Source organism: Aptenodytes patagonicus, chromosome 3 (assembly GCF_965638725.1).
Source record: "Aptenodytes patagonicus chromosome 3, bAptPat1.pri.cur, whole genome shotgun sequence".
Classification (NCBI taxonomy): domain Eukaryota; kingdom Metazoa; phylum Chordata; class Aves; order Sphenisciformes; family Spheniscidae; genus Aptenodytes; species Aptenodytes patagonicus.
Window position 1 is genome coordinate 22,175,691 of NC_134951.1, and position 16,789 is coordinate 22,192,479.

The 16,789-nt window shown below is 35.1% G+C and overlaps 1 protein-coding gene across 1 annotated transcript in view; it reads left to right on the top strand.

Annotated features, from left to right (window-relative positions):
* Positions 1–16,789, top strand: part of PXDN (peroxidasin) — an 88,960-nt gene that overhangs the window by 18,527 nt on the left and 53,644 nt on the right. Inside the window, exons 2-3 of the mRNA XM_076332854.1 lie at positions 9,022–9,093; positions 10,708–10,779. Coding sequence (XP_076188969.1) covers positions 9,022–9,093; positions 10,708–10,779 — 144 coding nt within the window. The remainder of the gene's footprint in view (positions 1–9,021; positions 9,094–10,707; positions 10,780–16,789) is intronic.

Consider the following 16,789-nt stretch of genomic DNA (forward strand, 5'->3'; position numbering starts at 1 on the left):
TCAGGTATTTTTTTTAATTAGATATTGATAGATCATCCAGATTTAATTCTTTATATTTTCGTAAGCATGGTTTTATGGTCAAGGTGAGTACTGCCAAATGTTCTGCATCCTGTTCTACAGATTTCAATACTTTTGTGGTCCTACCATTTACTTTTGTTACAAAAATTATGGTATACTAAATATTACTGACTATGATACCCACTAACGATGTAAGAATTATGTTTTAGTTTCCCATCTAAAAATGCAGTGGCTTTATTTTATGTGCTGAGTGCTGATGTACAGATAATAAAAATCTCTCAATGTAAATTAGAGAAAATCACATATTGTATGTAGTAATTAGACTGGGGAAGAATTCATCCAGAAAATGAATTGCCAAGAAAAAGGAGAATGATGTAATTTCGTTTGTAAAATAATCACTAGGGCTAAATCTTAAAACCAGGCAAAAAAAAAAAATCTTGGTTCCTCTGGTATTCTAGAAAATGTTATGCTGCTAGCAGTGAGGATTACTGTAAGTAGTGCTATAGCTGAAAGTGGGGTTTGGTTTTATTTTTTTAAAGTGGTGGCCTTCTCTTTGTTTGTTCAACAAAGTGACACATTTTTTTACAGGGCAGTAGTTAAAGCAGCATTAAAGTGCCATTGACATCATCCAGTTACTGCACAGACTTGATTATATAACCTCTTTTGTGCAATTTTCATGCTCTGCTCTGTTTGAATGTTTTTACTATGCTGATGGCTGTTTTTCATTTCCTGCTGGGATGACCTTGAATAAAAAAAGAATAAGAATAAAGTAGACATAAGCAATGTAGTCTTGCTGGCATTTGCAGATCTTTTGTTCTGTGTTGAGAAACATAGTAGTTTGGCATTTATGGTATAGGTTATTTCTGCTGGGTAGTAATTAATCTTCAACGGTTAGAAAAAATTAATGTTTTTCTCTTATTTTGTTCTTTTGAATTTGCCAATGGCAAGGTGATCCAGTTATGACAATTCCTACCTCATTAAAACATCTGAAGAGAGCTTAACAAATGATACATACAATGGTCATTCTTTAACTTAGATTATTAATGTAACCTGTTAAATCTAATAGATCTACGACTCTATTAAATTGCTCCCTCTTTTTTTAAAGGAAGAGAATATTAACTAGTTTACACTTTTTTCCAGATTCAGTATATATCATGCAGCTGAAGGAATTGTTATTTTTCTGTCTTGGCACTTCTTGTTGTTGCCAATCAACATTTCATAACTAGCCTTACAGATGAATAAAAGAGTACATTGTCTTTCACATCTATGTCTTTTTCAGACTTTTTGTATCTCTCAGTATCAGAGCGGTTATAACAATGAGAAATCCATCCCTTGAAAGTAGTTTGCATTATTCCTGCTGATTCTTACCAAACCAAAGCCACTGCCACCTTTTAATTTGTCAAATTAAAGTAATAAAGATAATAAAGATTATATTACCATACAGTTTACAATCATATATAGAGGAAGAGTTTTAGCTTTAAATAGTTTTCACTGGAGCTTTTAAAAGTGTCTACCTTTGGGGCAGGGGGTCGGGCACGGGGCTTGTTCTTTTATGGTCCACACTTAGCATTTGAGAACCTTTCAGTTTTTAAGATACTTCAGACAATAGTATCCTTTCAGCTATTTCCATTTTGCTGCTGTGGTGATTTTGCTTTTCTGAGGAAATATCTCTGAATTTAAGTTCATGCATGTCCTAAATCAATGCTACAGTACTGGTTAACCCTTGAAACAAGGTAATGAGATAATTGCTTTCACCGCTAATAAAAAATCAAGATTTGATTTCATTGGCAAATGTTTCAGTATTTTTCTTTTTAATGAAGATTGACAACAGAAGTCATTAATGTGTCAACATCATGTTTCAAACATCAGTGTATTATATGACTATTGATTTCATCCACATTGCCTTTTTCTTGTCCAAAGCTAAAAGACATATAACTATTTTCAATTTAAAGTATGAAATCAGGTGCTTTCAATATGATGGGCTAATACAAATTCATATCTTCTAAACTTGAGTTTAAATGCATTGTTCTATTTCGCCAACGGCAAATCTGATGCTTTGGCTTTGTTCTGTCTTGATAGATACTGTTTTTGGAGAAACTTGGCAGTCCTACTTTTTTTGGAATTCTTTTTGTCTGCTTGTTTCACTTAGTCTGATTTTCATGTAGTGTTTTCATGAACGTATGAATGTGATTTATAATCTATTACATCTGAGAGCAGTACACTGGAAAATAGTCCTCCAGAGCAAATTTAGTAAGTGTAAGTGTTTTAACTTATTATTAACTTACTTACATTATTAAGTAATAATTAACTTATTATTAACTTACTAACATTATTAAGCAAAGTAACAGAATATTTTCATTTTTGGACAAGAAGAAGTTATGACAAATGCTGGGAGATTACCAAATGATTAAAGGGATCTTCTAAAGTTTGGAAATATAGGTGATGTGGAACAGCAGATCTACCTAAAACGTACTAAGTAACACATAGTCTCATGTCACAGAATTATTTGGGGCTAGTACAAGCAGTGAAGGCTTGGTTAGACTAGCTACTTGTCCTCCTCAGCCTCAACAGTAAAACCAGTAACAAGTAAAGATATTATTTAAAATTTATTCTTTAATCCAAGAGGGAAATAGTATTTATAGCCTATTTTTGCATTGACTTTTATCAAAATCAGGAGGTTTATAAACAGAAGATGAAATTACACATCGTGCCTAAAATTTTCCATTTGCATATAGACTTCTCCTCTCAAGCAGTTTTTAATAATAGAACAAAAAGTGTTCAAAGCAAAGTAAGTTATCTCCCTTTAGTCTAAGATTTTGCACATATCATTATTTGGGAGGTATGTTGGTGATTCTAGCTGTTAAAGTTGGAAACTATTTCCTCATGTTATATTTTGTAAATCTTATTGTTACACCCTAGCAAATGAGCCTTCAGATTTATTTTTGCTTTCATTTCCATCCTGCAGCCAGGAAGATGGGAGATGGATAACCAAAGTTCTGAATGTTTTCAGCTGTCTTTGCTCTTATGAAATACTTCAAATAAAGTTAATGTTCTGAAAGCTTTTGGATTCAGGTTTAAGTGCACTATAATTAATTCATAGAAGGCTCTATATAGTAAAAAACTTGCATAACCTTTAAAAATGGCAAGAACAGTTGTAGTTGTGGTACTAGATTTGAAATCTTTGTAATTGCAGCATTTCTGTCCGATGTGAGTGTGACATGTGGAGTTCTTTGCTAATGCCCTGACGGTGCTTTGCATATGTACATTATGTCACAAGATAAATGTTTTTAGGTAAATCATCACATTATACAATGTTTCTATATCCATGTTAGAATTGGCTAGTTACATGTGTATATATAGAGAGTGATGGCTATGAATGAAGCAGTAGTTTAAAATGTTATTTTTTGCTTTTCCTTTTTTTATTAAAGATCTTCAATGGTTTTGTGCCATGATAAATTTTTCTGACACAAATTAAAATTGAAAAAATGGAAAGTAATTTCCTATATTCTCTCTATAGCAATGAAGGGATCTCAGGGAAATCCCCCAGGTCCAGTGAAGTTGTAGGGTACCCGGTTTGCAGGCAGAGATGAGGAGGACATGGCTGGGGTGGAGCAAGCAGAGGAGAAGCTGGGTGGTTGAAGGAGGGGAGACTAATGGACACAGTTCAAATAAAGATTTTATCAGGAACAGAGTTTATTTTTGTCCAGACAAAAAGTGTCCGCAGCTCAGCTCTCGTTTGCTTTGTCACAGAAAAGAAAGCATGTGAATATTGTATTTACATATTCATATACATACATACGTCTACATCTTACAGATTTACATAAAACCTCGTTCACATAACGGCGCATAGGAAGCCTGCTGAGCAACTGTGTATGTGCACCCCGTTTGCTGCGTACTGCTTGGCACGCTTCCTGACCCACGGCTGTTCGCGGTGCTGTGGGACCCCGACTGTTCCCAGGCGCTGGAATGCGACTCTCAGGGGCGTCCAATTGCTAAATTGTCAGCGTGCTCCCTGGCACGTTCTTGGCCCACGCAGCCTCGCGCTCTGCTGAACATTTCCTGGTCGCGCTCCATGAATTAGCACAGAGCAGATGACACGGGGCCAGGAAAATAATCCTGAGAGTATTCAGTTTACTAGGCATTGTAGACATGTTGTTTTGTTTGTGTTATTCAGGGGAGACATAATGCTTCAAAGTGATGGGCTTAGCTTCTGTGGAAGTCTGTATGGCTGAAGTGTATTTTTACAACTTAAATCGTTAAGCTGTGAAGGGTTGCAAGAAGGAGGAAAATGGTAACCATTAATATTTAGGATGTTTTTGTGAACTGACAGAAAGACAAGTTTTAGGGCTTTATGTAGAAGGGAGAGTTCATTTTTGTTGTAATGACTTCTTTTTTTTACATATGGCTGTGGCTGTGTTTGAGAATGAGAGCTGAGAGAGAACACTGTTAGCAGAGTGTTTTGGGAGGTCAGGCAGAATTTCTCTGAAGGAAGATGGTTAGGAACAGGACCACAATCTAGGAGAATTCAATACAAGAAAGCAGCAGTAGCATATTCTTCCTTAGAAGTATTATTATGTTGTCTAGGTATAATTTTAAGGAGTAAATGTTTTCACTGTGGAACACATAGTAAAGGAGACAATCTGAATTAGGAGTTAGGTGTACTAGATTTTTATTTGAAAAACTGAATGCATGACATTTAGACTTGGTTTATTATGCAAAAGTCACTATATTACCATAAAATCCCATGCCATCATAGGTGTTTGCATAATTTTTATTGGTTGTTTCATTTATTATTTAGAGCTAAGGAAGGGGAAAAATGACAGTCAGCAACTGGGGTGGACTCCCTCATACTGCTGTTTTAACCTTTTGGTGCAGTCTGGCCAGTCAGTGGAAGCCAGGCTCACTGAGCCCCGAAGCACAGCATACAGCCAGGATGCAGTCAGTTTGTAAGAGCAAAATGGGGACAACGAAAAAGGTGAAAGAGAAATGAATGGGGAGGGAACAGGCTTTTGTGAGTAAAAGGTCATGTGGCAGCATGGTTGGGCAGGAGCTAGTCTGAAAAAAAGGGACAAGAAACCTCATCATGCTGATTAACCGCATGTTACTAATGTCTTTGAAGATCTGGATTGTAATGGCCTCTCATGAGCTACCAATACTCATTTGTCAGTCTAACACAGTCCTCATTCCTGCTGTCCATTCTCCGAGGGGAAGTTTCCCTGTGCTTGGGTTGTTGTTATGCTTTTGCTCTGAGCTCTTCTCCTGTCCCCTGAAATGCAGTCGGTTCTCGTAAGCTGGACATGGGGTCTGTACCATCGGAGGATGCCATTTCAAGCCTGCAAAATGGTGCTCCTGTTTAGTATGGAATATTTTTTTTTCTACAATGGTACGACAGTGGTGACTGAGGCTTTTTTTTTTTTTTTTTTTTTTTTTTTTGGTCATCATCTGAAACCTTAATTGGCTTTGAAAGAACTAGTGGCTGTCTGGTTCTTCCTGTCTCCTTGCTGTTCAGTTAATTATTTCCACTTCTCAGGGATTTATAACTTCAGGCTTGTTTGTAATCTCAGACATCTTCCAGAATATTTGCAGCCACTCCAAATTTGCCAGCATCTGCAAACTTCATAAGCTTATTTTTTTCTTCTACCAACATTGTCTTAAAATATTTAATACCTTATGGCAGATTTCTGCCCAATTCTACTTGATACAACCTTTCAGTTCAATAACTAGTCTTTGCTTATCCTCTTTTTCCCTACTAGTTGGACACTTGGTTTACAGAGATTTCCTCTAAACCATATTTCTCTGGTTTGTTTATGTGAATGGCCTGTATCAAACCCCTTAATGTATGCAGTGTATACTCTATTTTCTTTATCCACTTGGCTTATTATCCTGTTATACAAGGAAATTAAGACAGTTTGACAGAACTTCTTCTTGAGAAATCTACAGTGGTTATGACTTAACAACTTTTATCTTCCATGTACAAGAAATACCTCATGAAGTATAATTATATTAATTTAGATAACAAAAGAGGTGGTGTGTTCTTTATTTTGAGCAGCATTTGTGATCTGCCTCACTCTTTATTTTGGGGGGATTTTGTGCTGAAAAATTAATGAAAAAACTCCGAGTTAACACTTAGAAGTGTTACTTCCTTTGAAGAAAGAGCTCCTCTTTGAAGGAATGTACCAAAATCATAATCCTACATTTTAGTAAGATTAACATTGTTTTTTCTCCAATTTTAATGTAATTGTGGTACTAACTTTAAAGAAAACATATAATTAATCTTTATAAAATGTATTGTCATCATAGCTTTCCATGAAACATTTTACTTACAGACACCAAATGCACTGGGCTCTAGAGAAAATTTGGGTGCTGTGTTTTATTACAGATCTTTATTAATACCCTTATGCGGAATGAAAACAAATGGGTAGGATTTCAAACGTGATGTGTTATGTAGTTTTAACAACTTTATTTGAGAAGGACAATAGTGTCAGGAGTTGGAATAAAATATCACTATATGCAGCGATAGTAAAATAATATAAATTATTTTGATTGGTGTTGCTAATCCCTAGTTATCCTAGTGAGTTACTGCAGAATGGATTTGACACATCAAAAGGGTGCTCATTTTGATGCTGATTCAGAGGACTGGCTCCTTCATTGCATTCATGAAAATTACGTACTTACTTATCAGTTTTGCTTCACTGTAGGGAATAGGCTTGCTTTTCATATGGATGAATGTATATTCTTTTATATCTAATAAGACATTCTGCATTCTGTCTATGCCTACTTTGTGTAAAGATGTATTTTTAATTGTGGAACTTTAAAAATAAAATCAATTTGAGAAGTCCCATGTTGTTTAGTAGCTAAATATTGCTGGTTGTAATGGTATTTTGAGGCTTTTGAAAAATACTCAATTTTCAATATTCCATTCATGAATATTGGATTTTTGCACTTTTGATTATTTTAATCAAAATTAAAATGCTTCCTTGAAACACAATAAACTTTCAGATAATCTAGAAAGAGCTCTCAGTGAAGTGGAATGTCATGTCCAATGATGCTTACAGAGGGATCTGCTGTATCTTCTCTCAGTGCACGCTACGACATTCAATGCTTGTTTAGAAAATCTCGGCACCTGAGATTCAGTGACTCATAGGCAGCATCTCTTTCTCATCCGGGACATGTGTGTTTCGTGTGTGGTAAGTGAGTATTTCTTGTGTGAGTGATGAACAAAACGTAATGCTGTTTAGCTATAACTAAAGAAGGTGCTTTTGTAAAGAACAAATTCAAGCTATGACAATTTGTGCTTCTAAATCTGGAAATCCTCACTTCAGCTGGGAGTTGAGTAAGGGGGCTGTCTTGCATGTCTACAGGCAGTTTAACTACACATCTAAATAAGGGATAGCAGTTTGCATCCCTCATTTATTCCAGTCACTGATCAAATATTTTGGTGGAGTGTAATGCAAACAAAACCACATGTCTAATCCTTTCCTTACAATGAACAGTAGGCCACATCGTAAAACACTTACGTAGAAAAAGTCCTTCTGAGGCCATTATTCCAGAGCTGAATAAGCCCTGATGGGCTGATTCATGAGGAATGATGCTTAAGTATGTACTTTGCAAAAGACTTCAGGCAACTATACCCCCCCATTACCTACAACCTCAGCCAGTGGGGTTATATGGGATTAGTATACAGCTGACTTTTTGTCTGCTTTTCTGTATTTCCTTGACTAAATACCAAATTCCAGAGAGACTTCTTAATAACATATTGCCTGTTAAAACGCAGTGCATATTTATGTTTTAATTAGGACTGGTTTTAGTGCTAAGATTGAAGTTATGATATGTTTCTGTCCTACTTTTTGAAAGCAATTGATAAGTGTGTGTTCTAGGAAGGACAGTGCAATAAGTATGATCATAGTCTTTCAGATTTTACTCACTTCCCATTTGCTTCCTTTCTGTTCGCTTGGCAGAGACTATAAGGTCCTGGTGTCTTTGGTCTGCTGCTAGGGAAGAGGACAGACCTGCTGCCCTCCTTCCTTTCCCCTGGTCCCGATCTTTCCTCACAGTACCTCTCTCACCTGTGTGGCCTCCCAGGAAGCCCATTCAGTTTGCTTTTTTCCTGTTTTTTTTTGCATGGGTTTATTGCTAGCCCAGACAAGTTGGTTAAATCAGTTTCTGAGCTGCTGAGAATACGAAAGCCAGTGTGAGCAAGCAGCAAGATGGAGCGACCTGGAGCCAGGGAAGGAAAGGAGATGGGCAGAGGTGGAAAACGCTGCTGCTTCTTTCAGCAGGAGAGAGGTGTGAGACTGGCACAGCCGTGGTGTTTCCCCACATCCGCGCGCTACTGCCACCTCACTCCCTGTCCCTGCTCGCTCTGCAGCACCTCACTTGAGAAGTTGGAGTTTCCCTCTTCTTGGAGAAGTTCTCATTAAGCTATGGATATGACAGGAAATTGAACATGGTAAAAACATATCAAAAAGTAAGACAAAATAAAATTAAGTAAGAAAATCAATAGCTTCGTGCAGCTGGATTTACAGGTTTTAAAAGCAGGCCAAAATGAGGCACTTAAGCTTCCTTACCCAAAACAGAAGAATGGAGTAGCTTAACAGTCTTGAAAGCTGTCTCTTTTTTCCTGAGCTTTTTTTCTGATCCCAGTTTTTCTGTATCTGTTTCACTGTATTATTTACAAGCAACTTTTAAAATACGAAGACAGTGCAATTTAGTGAAGTACAATTCAACATCCTGTAAAAAGATGCTTCACTGTGGAAGAGAACATCCTTCATGACCACACGTTTAACTTAGGTACAACCTTCAGCATTGACTGCTGAGGCTGGATTTGGTCAATCCTCTGCATAAACTTGTCAAACAGTGTTTGGATTTGTTTTGCCTTCTCCTTTGGTCAAAAGCTATAGTTTATGGACAGAGGCTGGTCATGGTGGTCACAAAAAAGTTCAGTTTTTCATATGAAAAAATATGTAGTTTTTTTAATAACGTTTCTTTTTCTTTATTCTACAGAGACCTAAGATTTAATAGGATTAAAGAAATCCAGCCTGGAGAGTTTAGACGGCTTAAAAATCTGAACACACTGTAAGTTCTTTTTCAACCCTAAGGCACTTTCCTCTTTTGATTTAATATGATTAATTTGATAATGTGCCAAATTTGCTCACTTTTCACAGGTAAGTAGTCTCACAAATTTCAGCTGTAGAATTGACACAGGTGAGAGAGTGAGATTTGGGCCTAAAGCAAAACCAGGTATACGTCTGTTAAAATAAAAAGGAAATTATTTACATCCTAATGTTTTATTAACATTCTTTAATTGGAAATATGAAAAATACAGACCTTTACTATATAATTTTTTCCAAATTGTGCTAAATTACTTTGGTGGAATATCACGTAATAAATCATGGAGTTACAACAAAGCTATTCAAAGGCTCAAATATGCAAATGTGTTGCAGTTACAAAATATTTGACAAACTCTGTTTTGAACTTTCCTATTCTAATGTGCTCGCCAGGACTGCCGGAAGTTGGAGGGTTTTGTTCCTGCTGAGCTTCCTTTTACAGAGGTCTCTGTTACCATATATGTTTGTGAAGAGAAGTCCATGTTTTCTAAAAGACTTTTTACAAACCCACAATGCCAATAGTATGTGCGTTATAGTTTTAACTTAGTATCTCCTTTGTCATTCCTTCAAACATGACTTTTGAACAGATGCATGCATGTTTCTCTTCTCTAGCATATTAGCAGACATGAGGAGGAATTACGATGGACAGTTGTTCTTACTTTTAAATGTACTTAATTTATGGTTGCAAATTTTACCATTTTCTAGAACACAAGTAGTGCGTGAACTGAAATAGAGTACAGTGATATCAGTGAGCTTTGGATCGTTACTATCTATTTATCCTGCAAGCACATAACAAAAATGTATTGAGACATCTTGTACTGTATATTCACACCAGAAAAAATGATAGGACTTTCCCCCAAAAGTATATTGTCCAAACTGGTACTACCAAGACATTTTTACTAGCTATCCCTACTCCCAGTCACCTTTGATCATATCTCTGTTTGCAGTTGATCACCAGTTTTGAATTACAATTTCTGTCAGATATCCAGCCTCAAGTTTTAACTGTTCAGATCACTGATCTGAGATCCACAAGTCCCGAATAAAGACAGGATTCATTAAGTTTGGATTCCTTTCTCTTCGTAATACCACTGCATGAGAGATGAGTGCAAATCTGTGAATACAGACAATTGTGTTCCTGTATGATGTGAAGGGCCCAGTACACAGAGTATCACTAAGAAACATCTAGGAAAAGTCACTTCAATGTACCTGTTAAAGACAAATTTTTGTTAATGTTGATTTTATCAGTTTCAACCCTGTGTGTTGACTTGGTACCAGGATTTTTTTTTGCTTCATCTTCATCTCAGATACCCACAAAAACCCACATAATTTCAGATTTTAGATTTTTTAAAATTTTTTATTTCTGTCTAATTTTTTTAGTTTTCTCCTGCAAGGCAGTGACTGAGCAGCTGTGTAAGCATGTCACTTTTTTTCTTCTAACAGTAACTAGGGAAAAAGCTTTTTGTTTTGTTATTGTTTTAAGTTTTCCTTTTAATGCTACATTTACACCTGCTGTTACACATTTTGGTTTTTTCCCTACTGTTCATCTATGTTAAAATAAACATCTCTTTATTTCTCTTTATAGGCTTCTAAACAACAATCAAATTAAAAGAATACCTAGTGGGGCATTTGAAGACCTTGAAAACCTGAAATATCTGTAAGTTAAATGAACGTCATTTTTTGCATCAATATGTAATTGAACTTCTTCAATGGGAAAGTGTTTTAATCTGAGATTGTGTTTTAATCTGACTCACTATCTCAGGAGATAAACTGCTTTGAAAATCTGTGAAATGAATTTGTGGGGTGGGGGCAACTTGAATCTTTGTTTCTGTAAGTAGATGCCTTGAGATTTGCTAATATAGGGCTGTGACAGCTGTAGGCAGTAGATTTTAAACCACTTACTAGTTGCTGTTTACTATATGAGACTTAAAAGATAATTTAAAAAGGGATATGTTTAAAGGTTTAGGAGGTCACCTCTTTAAAGGTTCAGTGAAACCTTCTGACAAGTACTTTTTAACTTTGTGTTTTGAAAAGTGGTTTAAAAGCAGCTAGTCCAAGATTTGTGTTTACAGAAGCTTGTAACTTATATAAGCTTCTTAACTACTCCTAAATTGTTCACTGGATGCAGTATAAATTCATAAGAGAAAAATCAAGTCAAACACAAAATAGAAAAGTACCTATATGATTGGCTGTAAGGCCTGTGTTCAGGCAACCTGTATATTTTAAGAATAACTCCTCCCTTTTTAACAAACATACCAAGTGTATTAATTACCCGAATAAACAAAAGACATCAAAAAATTGTTATTTTTATCTGCAAAAAAGAGTTGAATAGTAAGTTGTCATGGATTCTCAGCTTTAGTCTCTGGAGTCCACCTTATGAAGTGTCAAGTAGAAAAGTTTCACTCCGTTCTCTTGGAGGATTGATCATTGCTTGAGTGCTGTACAGAAAAAAAAATGGTCACTTTGAGATTTCATTGTTTTGGAAACAATTCAGAAATTTAATTTTCCATCTAGTTTTCAAGAATGCAGCCTGAATAGCTCTAAGGAGGTGGGAGAAGGGGGAAAAATAAAAATCACGTAAATTTGTGCAGACACATTACCCGGTTTTCCATGCTGTGTTTGGTTACATTTCATGGTCTCATTTTTATGTGTAATGTCTTTCATTAATAAAATTGTTTAAACTATATACAACTGGAGGAAAAAGAATACTGAACAGACTATCCCCAATGAATTATTAAAGTCCATGATGATTATATTTGTTACAAGATGTGTTTGTATGGTGGATCTGGTAGCGCAGTACGTAAGGTCTACTAATTCAGGATGGCTAAGTTCATTCCATAGTCAGCAACTGTGCAGAAATACTACTTGGTTCTTATTAGTTCTTTATTTTCATATGCTTGCCTTTGCCTAGCTGTAGTAAGCCTGAGATAAAACTCAACTATGCACTCTGTTCAGTTCAATAGAAGAGTGAAAAGAAACAACTGAACTATGATTTGTTTGTTTTCATATACATGTAGTAATGTTTATCTATATCTATATTGTTGAGAGGAAGATCTTTTCCTTTTCCTCTTGTTCCCTGGAAAATTTGAATATAAAGTTCAATGTGGTAGTTCATTCAACTGCAGAGAGCTCTTCTTTAAAGCCATCCCCCGTTTTGCTAAAATAAACTTTAAGATCTTTTTGCCTATTTCAGTGGCTGTGATATAAATGTTTAGCCTTAGACTGTACAGCCTTAAAGTTATAAAAATGCTGGTACTGGTCAGATATCAATACAGAAGGCTCAAATGTACCAAATAAATACAGTTTAGCTGTGAAAATGTTAGCTGAGTAAGTACATGCTAAGTGTATTCTATGGAACAAAGGAAACAAAACGGACTACTTTTCCCAATAGGATGAACTGAAATAGAAATTAGGGGGATGGAAACCGTATTATTTATTAAAAGTCAAAAATATTGTTCAGAATTTAATATTATAAAACCAAGTCATCTGGAATATTTGAGGCTTTGAATGGCCTGATCCTATGGATATTTGCAAACCTAACTTGTATGGTCCTGTTTCATAAAATGAGATCATTAGTCCATGATGTTTTTTATGTTCTTATGACAACTGAAGTACTAGACTGCAGATGGTTCTGAAAATGTATAATTCAGTGAGTAATTTTAGAAAACGTGTCATTTCTCAGTGGCTTTGATTTAGTGAAATATAAGTACATATAAATATAAAATATATAACTATTAGTAAATATATAAGTATGTATAAAATACTTGTAAATATATAGTTATATATAAAATATGTAAATATAAAACATAATACAGTATTTAAAAAAAAGCCAGTGTCTGAGAGAGAGACGTCAAGGCCCATTCCTGTATCTCTTTTGGTCTTTTAGACAAAACTTTTTCCAGCAAGTCTCAAAGAAGCCCTGGGATTTTAAAATGCATCTTTGTACTGTTTGTTTCTGAAATTGAGCTTAGAGTTTTATGAGGTATATAAGTTTTCAGAATTGTCTGTCTGGAGAACAAATTTTGACAGAGTAATAATATTTTCTCAATTTTCTGTGTATTAAAAATATTCATAATTGTAAAAGTTGGTCCTTACAGTATAAAAAGAAAATTATGCACATATGATTTTTGAATCTTATTTTTAAGGATTATTTGTTTTCTTGTTCTTTATGTAATTGAAATCTTGACAGTTCTATAAACAGTTTTGCGTGATCTTGCTGTGCTGTTTGTGGTAATAATGTCTTTGAATTCATATACTAAAAGTTGGAAAGAAACAAATGTCATTATTATTGTTTTGCTATGAAACCAAGAGGATACTTTTTCTTTCTGCCTTTCTGTCTTATTTCATATACCTTAGTGTTAGCAATATGGCTCTTTAATAAGGATCAAAAAGGCATTAGTAGCTTGGATCCCATCCATAATATAGTTTCTTTCTGCACTTCAGTGATTCTGTATGATTTTTTTGGTCTTATGTTCCCTCTTCTACAAAGGATAATGTAAACAGTCCTGTCTAAAATAAAATTCAAAAGTTGTCTTCATATGAGCAAAATAATTGGTAACTTGTTTGTAATTTGGTGCTCCTGATACAAGATGTATATGTATACATGATGTATATGGTACGCTGAACATATTTAATTGACTTCCTGTGAGTTACTCAGTTTACTGACTAGAGGTGGTAGTACAGAGAGATGAGAAAGAAAAGCTTTCCAACCTTATAATATAGATGCAGGCAGATTTGTGGAAACTTGGTAGGATAATCCTTCCTGATCCTGAAAGTCAGCAGTTTATTCTCCGAGACAGAAGATAACTGGAAACTGAAGGTAGAGACATATTACAGTTTTAACATGTAGGATATTAGAAGCAGTGGAAAAAATTAGGTTAAGGTAAAAAGAAAGAATTTAGGGAGGAGATATGGAAAAATATAAAATATAGATTAGAGATTACAAAGAGCTTTCCAGATAAAGAGAAGGTACTTGATATTTATGGAGCAGTAAACTAGACGCGAGTGTGAAGGAAGTGAAGGAAATAAAAATGGAGAATGAAAATTACTTCGGCAACAGCACTGAGACATGTTCACTTAGTAAGAAATGGAGAGGTGAGGAATCAGACATGGCAACAGTGCGATAAGCAAATGATAAATGGAAATTAAGACTCTATGACATGTATTAGTTCTGGAAATATGAAAAGGGAACATGCAAGATTTGTTTTGCATTTGGTGAATGAAGTAATAATGGTAGAAGACACATTGTAGGTTTGCCAAAGTGCGGAGCTGCTCACCTCACCTTTCCAGAAATGGGATTAGGTCACATTTCCCTCTGTGCCTTCTGCCACCATTGCTGTCATGTTACTTTTTCCTTTGAATACCTCCTATAATTCCCGATCTAATTTCTTTGCAATTCATGTTGCTGATTCTGCCAACTGTCTCTTTAATATTTCTATATAAATCTCTCTTTACTATATTCATTTACTTGCCAGGTTTTACTCTACACTGCCTGATATTGCCATTACTTTGAACCTTTTTTTCTCTTGTTCCAAACATATCTGGATCTTGCTTTCCTTAAATCACGACTTGTAATACAATCCATAAAAACCAAAAATTATCCTCATAGGGGATCTATCAAACTTTTAATTAAAACTACTTTTTTCTAATTTTCTGATAACTGTTTACCTTTTTTTTTTTTTTTTTTTTTGTTCATTTCCCAAGTGTATGACCAGTACCTCTGGCCCCTATCAGCCTTGCTTGCATTTCTGGAAAGAGCTTTTTTTTTTTTTTTTTAACTCTTCGGAAAACAGTTAGTAGTAATTGCCAGAAAATAATTTAATGTCTTAATAGAATATATCCTTTGTCATCTTAATCCACTGTTTATTCATCGTTTAAAAAAGTCTAATGGTTCAGTTGTGTAGTAGAGCTTTTAGGTAAATCAAATGATAAGTTACTTTGTCCCTAATTATACTTTAAATCAGTTTTCTGCTAATGTGACTGGGATAAATTTTGAGATTTTTTTTTTAGCGCAGTGGTTGCAAAGTTTCACTCCTTAGGCACAGTAGTATTTTAGAAAGACATAAATATTTTTTGTGAGTGCTACTTAGTTGTATTTTGTATTGTCATCTCTCTCTTCATTAGGCAAATATATATTTTTTTTTTTTAGTCTTTCTGTTAATATCCTCAAGGAAACATCTACACGACTAAATGAAAGTATGGTTAACACATCTGTCATAGAACATAGGTTTTTGTAGCCTTGGGTTGCTGGGGTTTCTCTGTGGAGGGGGGACATGATGGACTGAGGTCAGCTGAGTGTCCTGCAGCTTGAGGGTTTTCTGATCAACATGGAAAAAGATGTAGTTTAAAGTTGAATCCCAAATAAAGTCCTAACACAGTGGCTTGGTAAGCGCTCCAAAAGTGGACATGAAAGGCTGTTCCCTTCCCTGCAGTATGATGGTAAAAGTCTGCAAAACTACAAAGTCATTATCCCGGTCTTCCTCTAACCCGCCCTTGTTCTTCACTCTGCCTTACTTTGTCTGTAGAAAGTCAATAAAAGTTACGTCAGTGAGTCTGGTAAAACTTTTTTTTTTTTTTAAATTGGATTAATTCAAACTTCCTGTGGGTATTTGAAGAATTTTATTCGAGAGATACTTAACTGAGGTCAGTTAATAAAAGCATCTTAGTCCACTCTGGTTCACTGGTCTGATCAGAGGTTTAGCACTCAGAGGAATAAGAGTAATTTCCAAACTGCCAAGTGGAGTGTACTAGGAAAGGTAAATAACACTTCGGCTGTTCAGTCTTTGAAATTTTCTAAGGAGTGAGAAGAAATGGCACATTTAAAATTCTCACTGGAAAATAAGATAGGAATTTAATATCATACAGAGAGGAAAATTAAGGAGAGACAAAATTGTAATGACTATGAACCTCAAATAAACTGGTAAATCTGAGTCAAAACAAATATTTCAATACCCATGAAACGATATTTTTTGCAAATGGAATAAAAACCAATTCCACATCCAAAATAAGTGTGACACTTATTCTCTCTCTTTTAAATTATTTTTAAAGTTTTTACAGTCATTTCATATGACAGTATTTTTTTTTCCAGTTTAATTTGTTCAGAATTCTGAGCATTTAAAAAACCTCACAAATTTTTGTTTATTAGTTATTCTGTTATCGGAGGAACTCTGCTTTTTGTTCAGATGGGTGTCTGTTAATTAAGCACACCTGAGTCTCTATATATTCATGTGTTGGAATTTCAGCAAGCAATATAGTGGAAAACTAAATTTAGACTCAAGGGAAAGATACTGCTCCATATTGTCCCCCGAAGCTGTCATGAGGTGAACATCAGATGTCTACAACTTTTTTCCTTATTAGGGCCTATTGTGAAATGTTGCCCTTTGTCGAGTCAGTGTAAAAACTGCCAGCAGAGCCAGTATTTTATGTGTTGCATCAAAAGAAGTTTGCAATATTTCCAGTAAGTTACTGAAAACTGTAGTAATAGAAAAGCCAAAACCACTACTAATAAAATGCCTGCTAATAAAGCCATTTGTGGTCCAAAGTCTCTTTATTCCTTTTTCGTAGAAATCCATGCCTGATTAACTGAATTTCAAGCCGTTTGTGAAATAATTGTGAGAAAGTTCTTACTGCGAACCTGTTCCTAACCTAACACAAAAAGAGAGTGACTG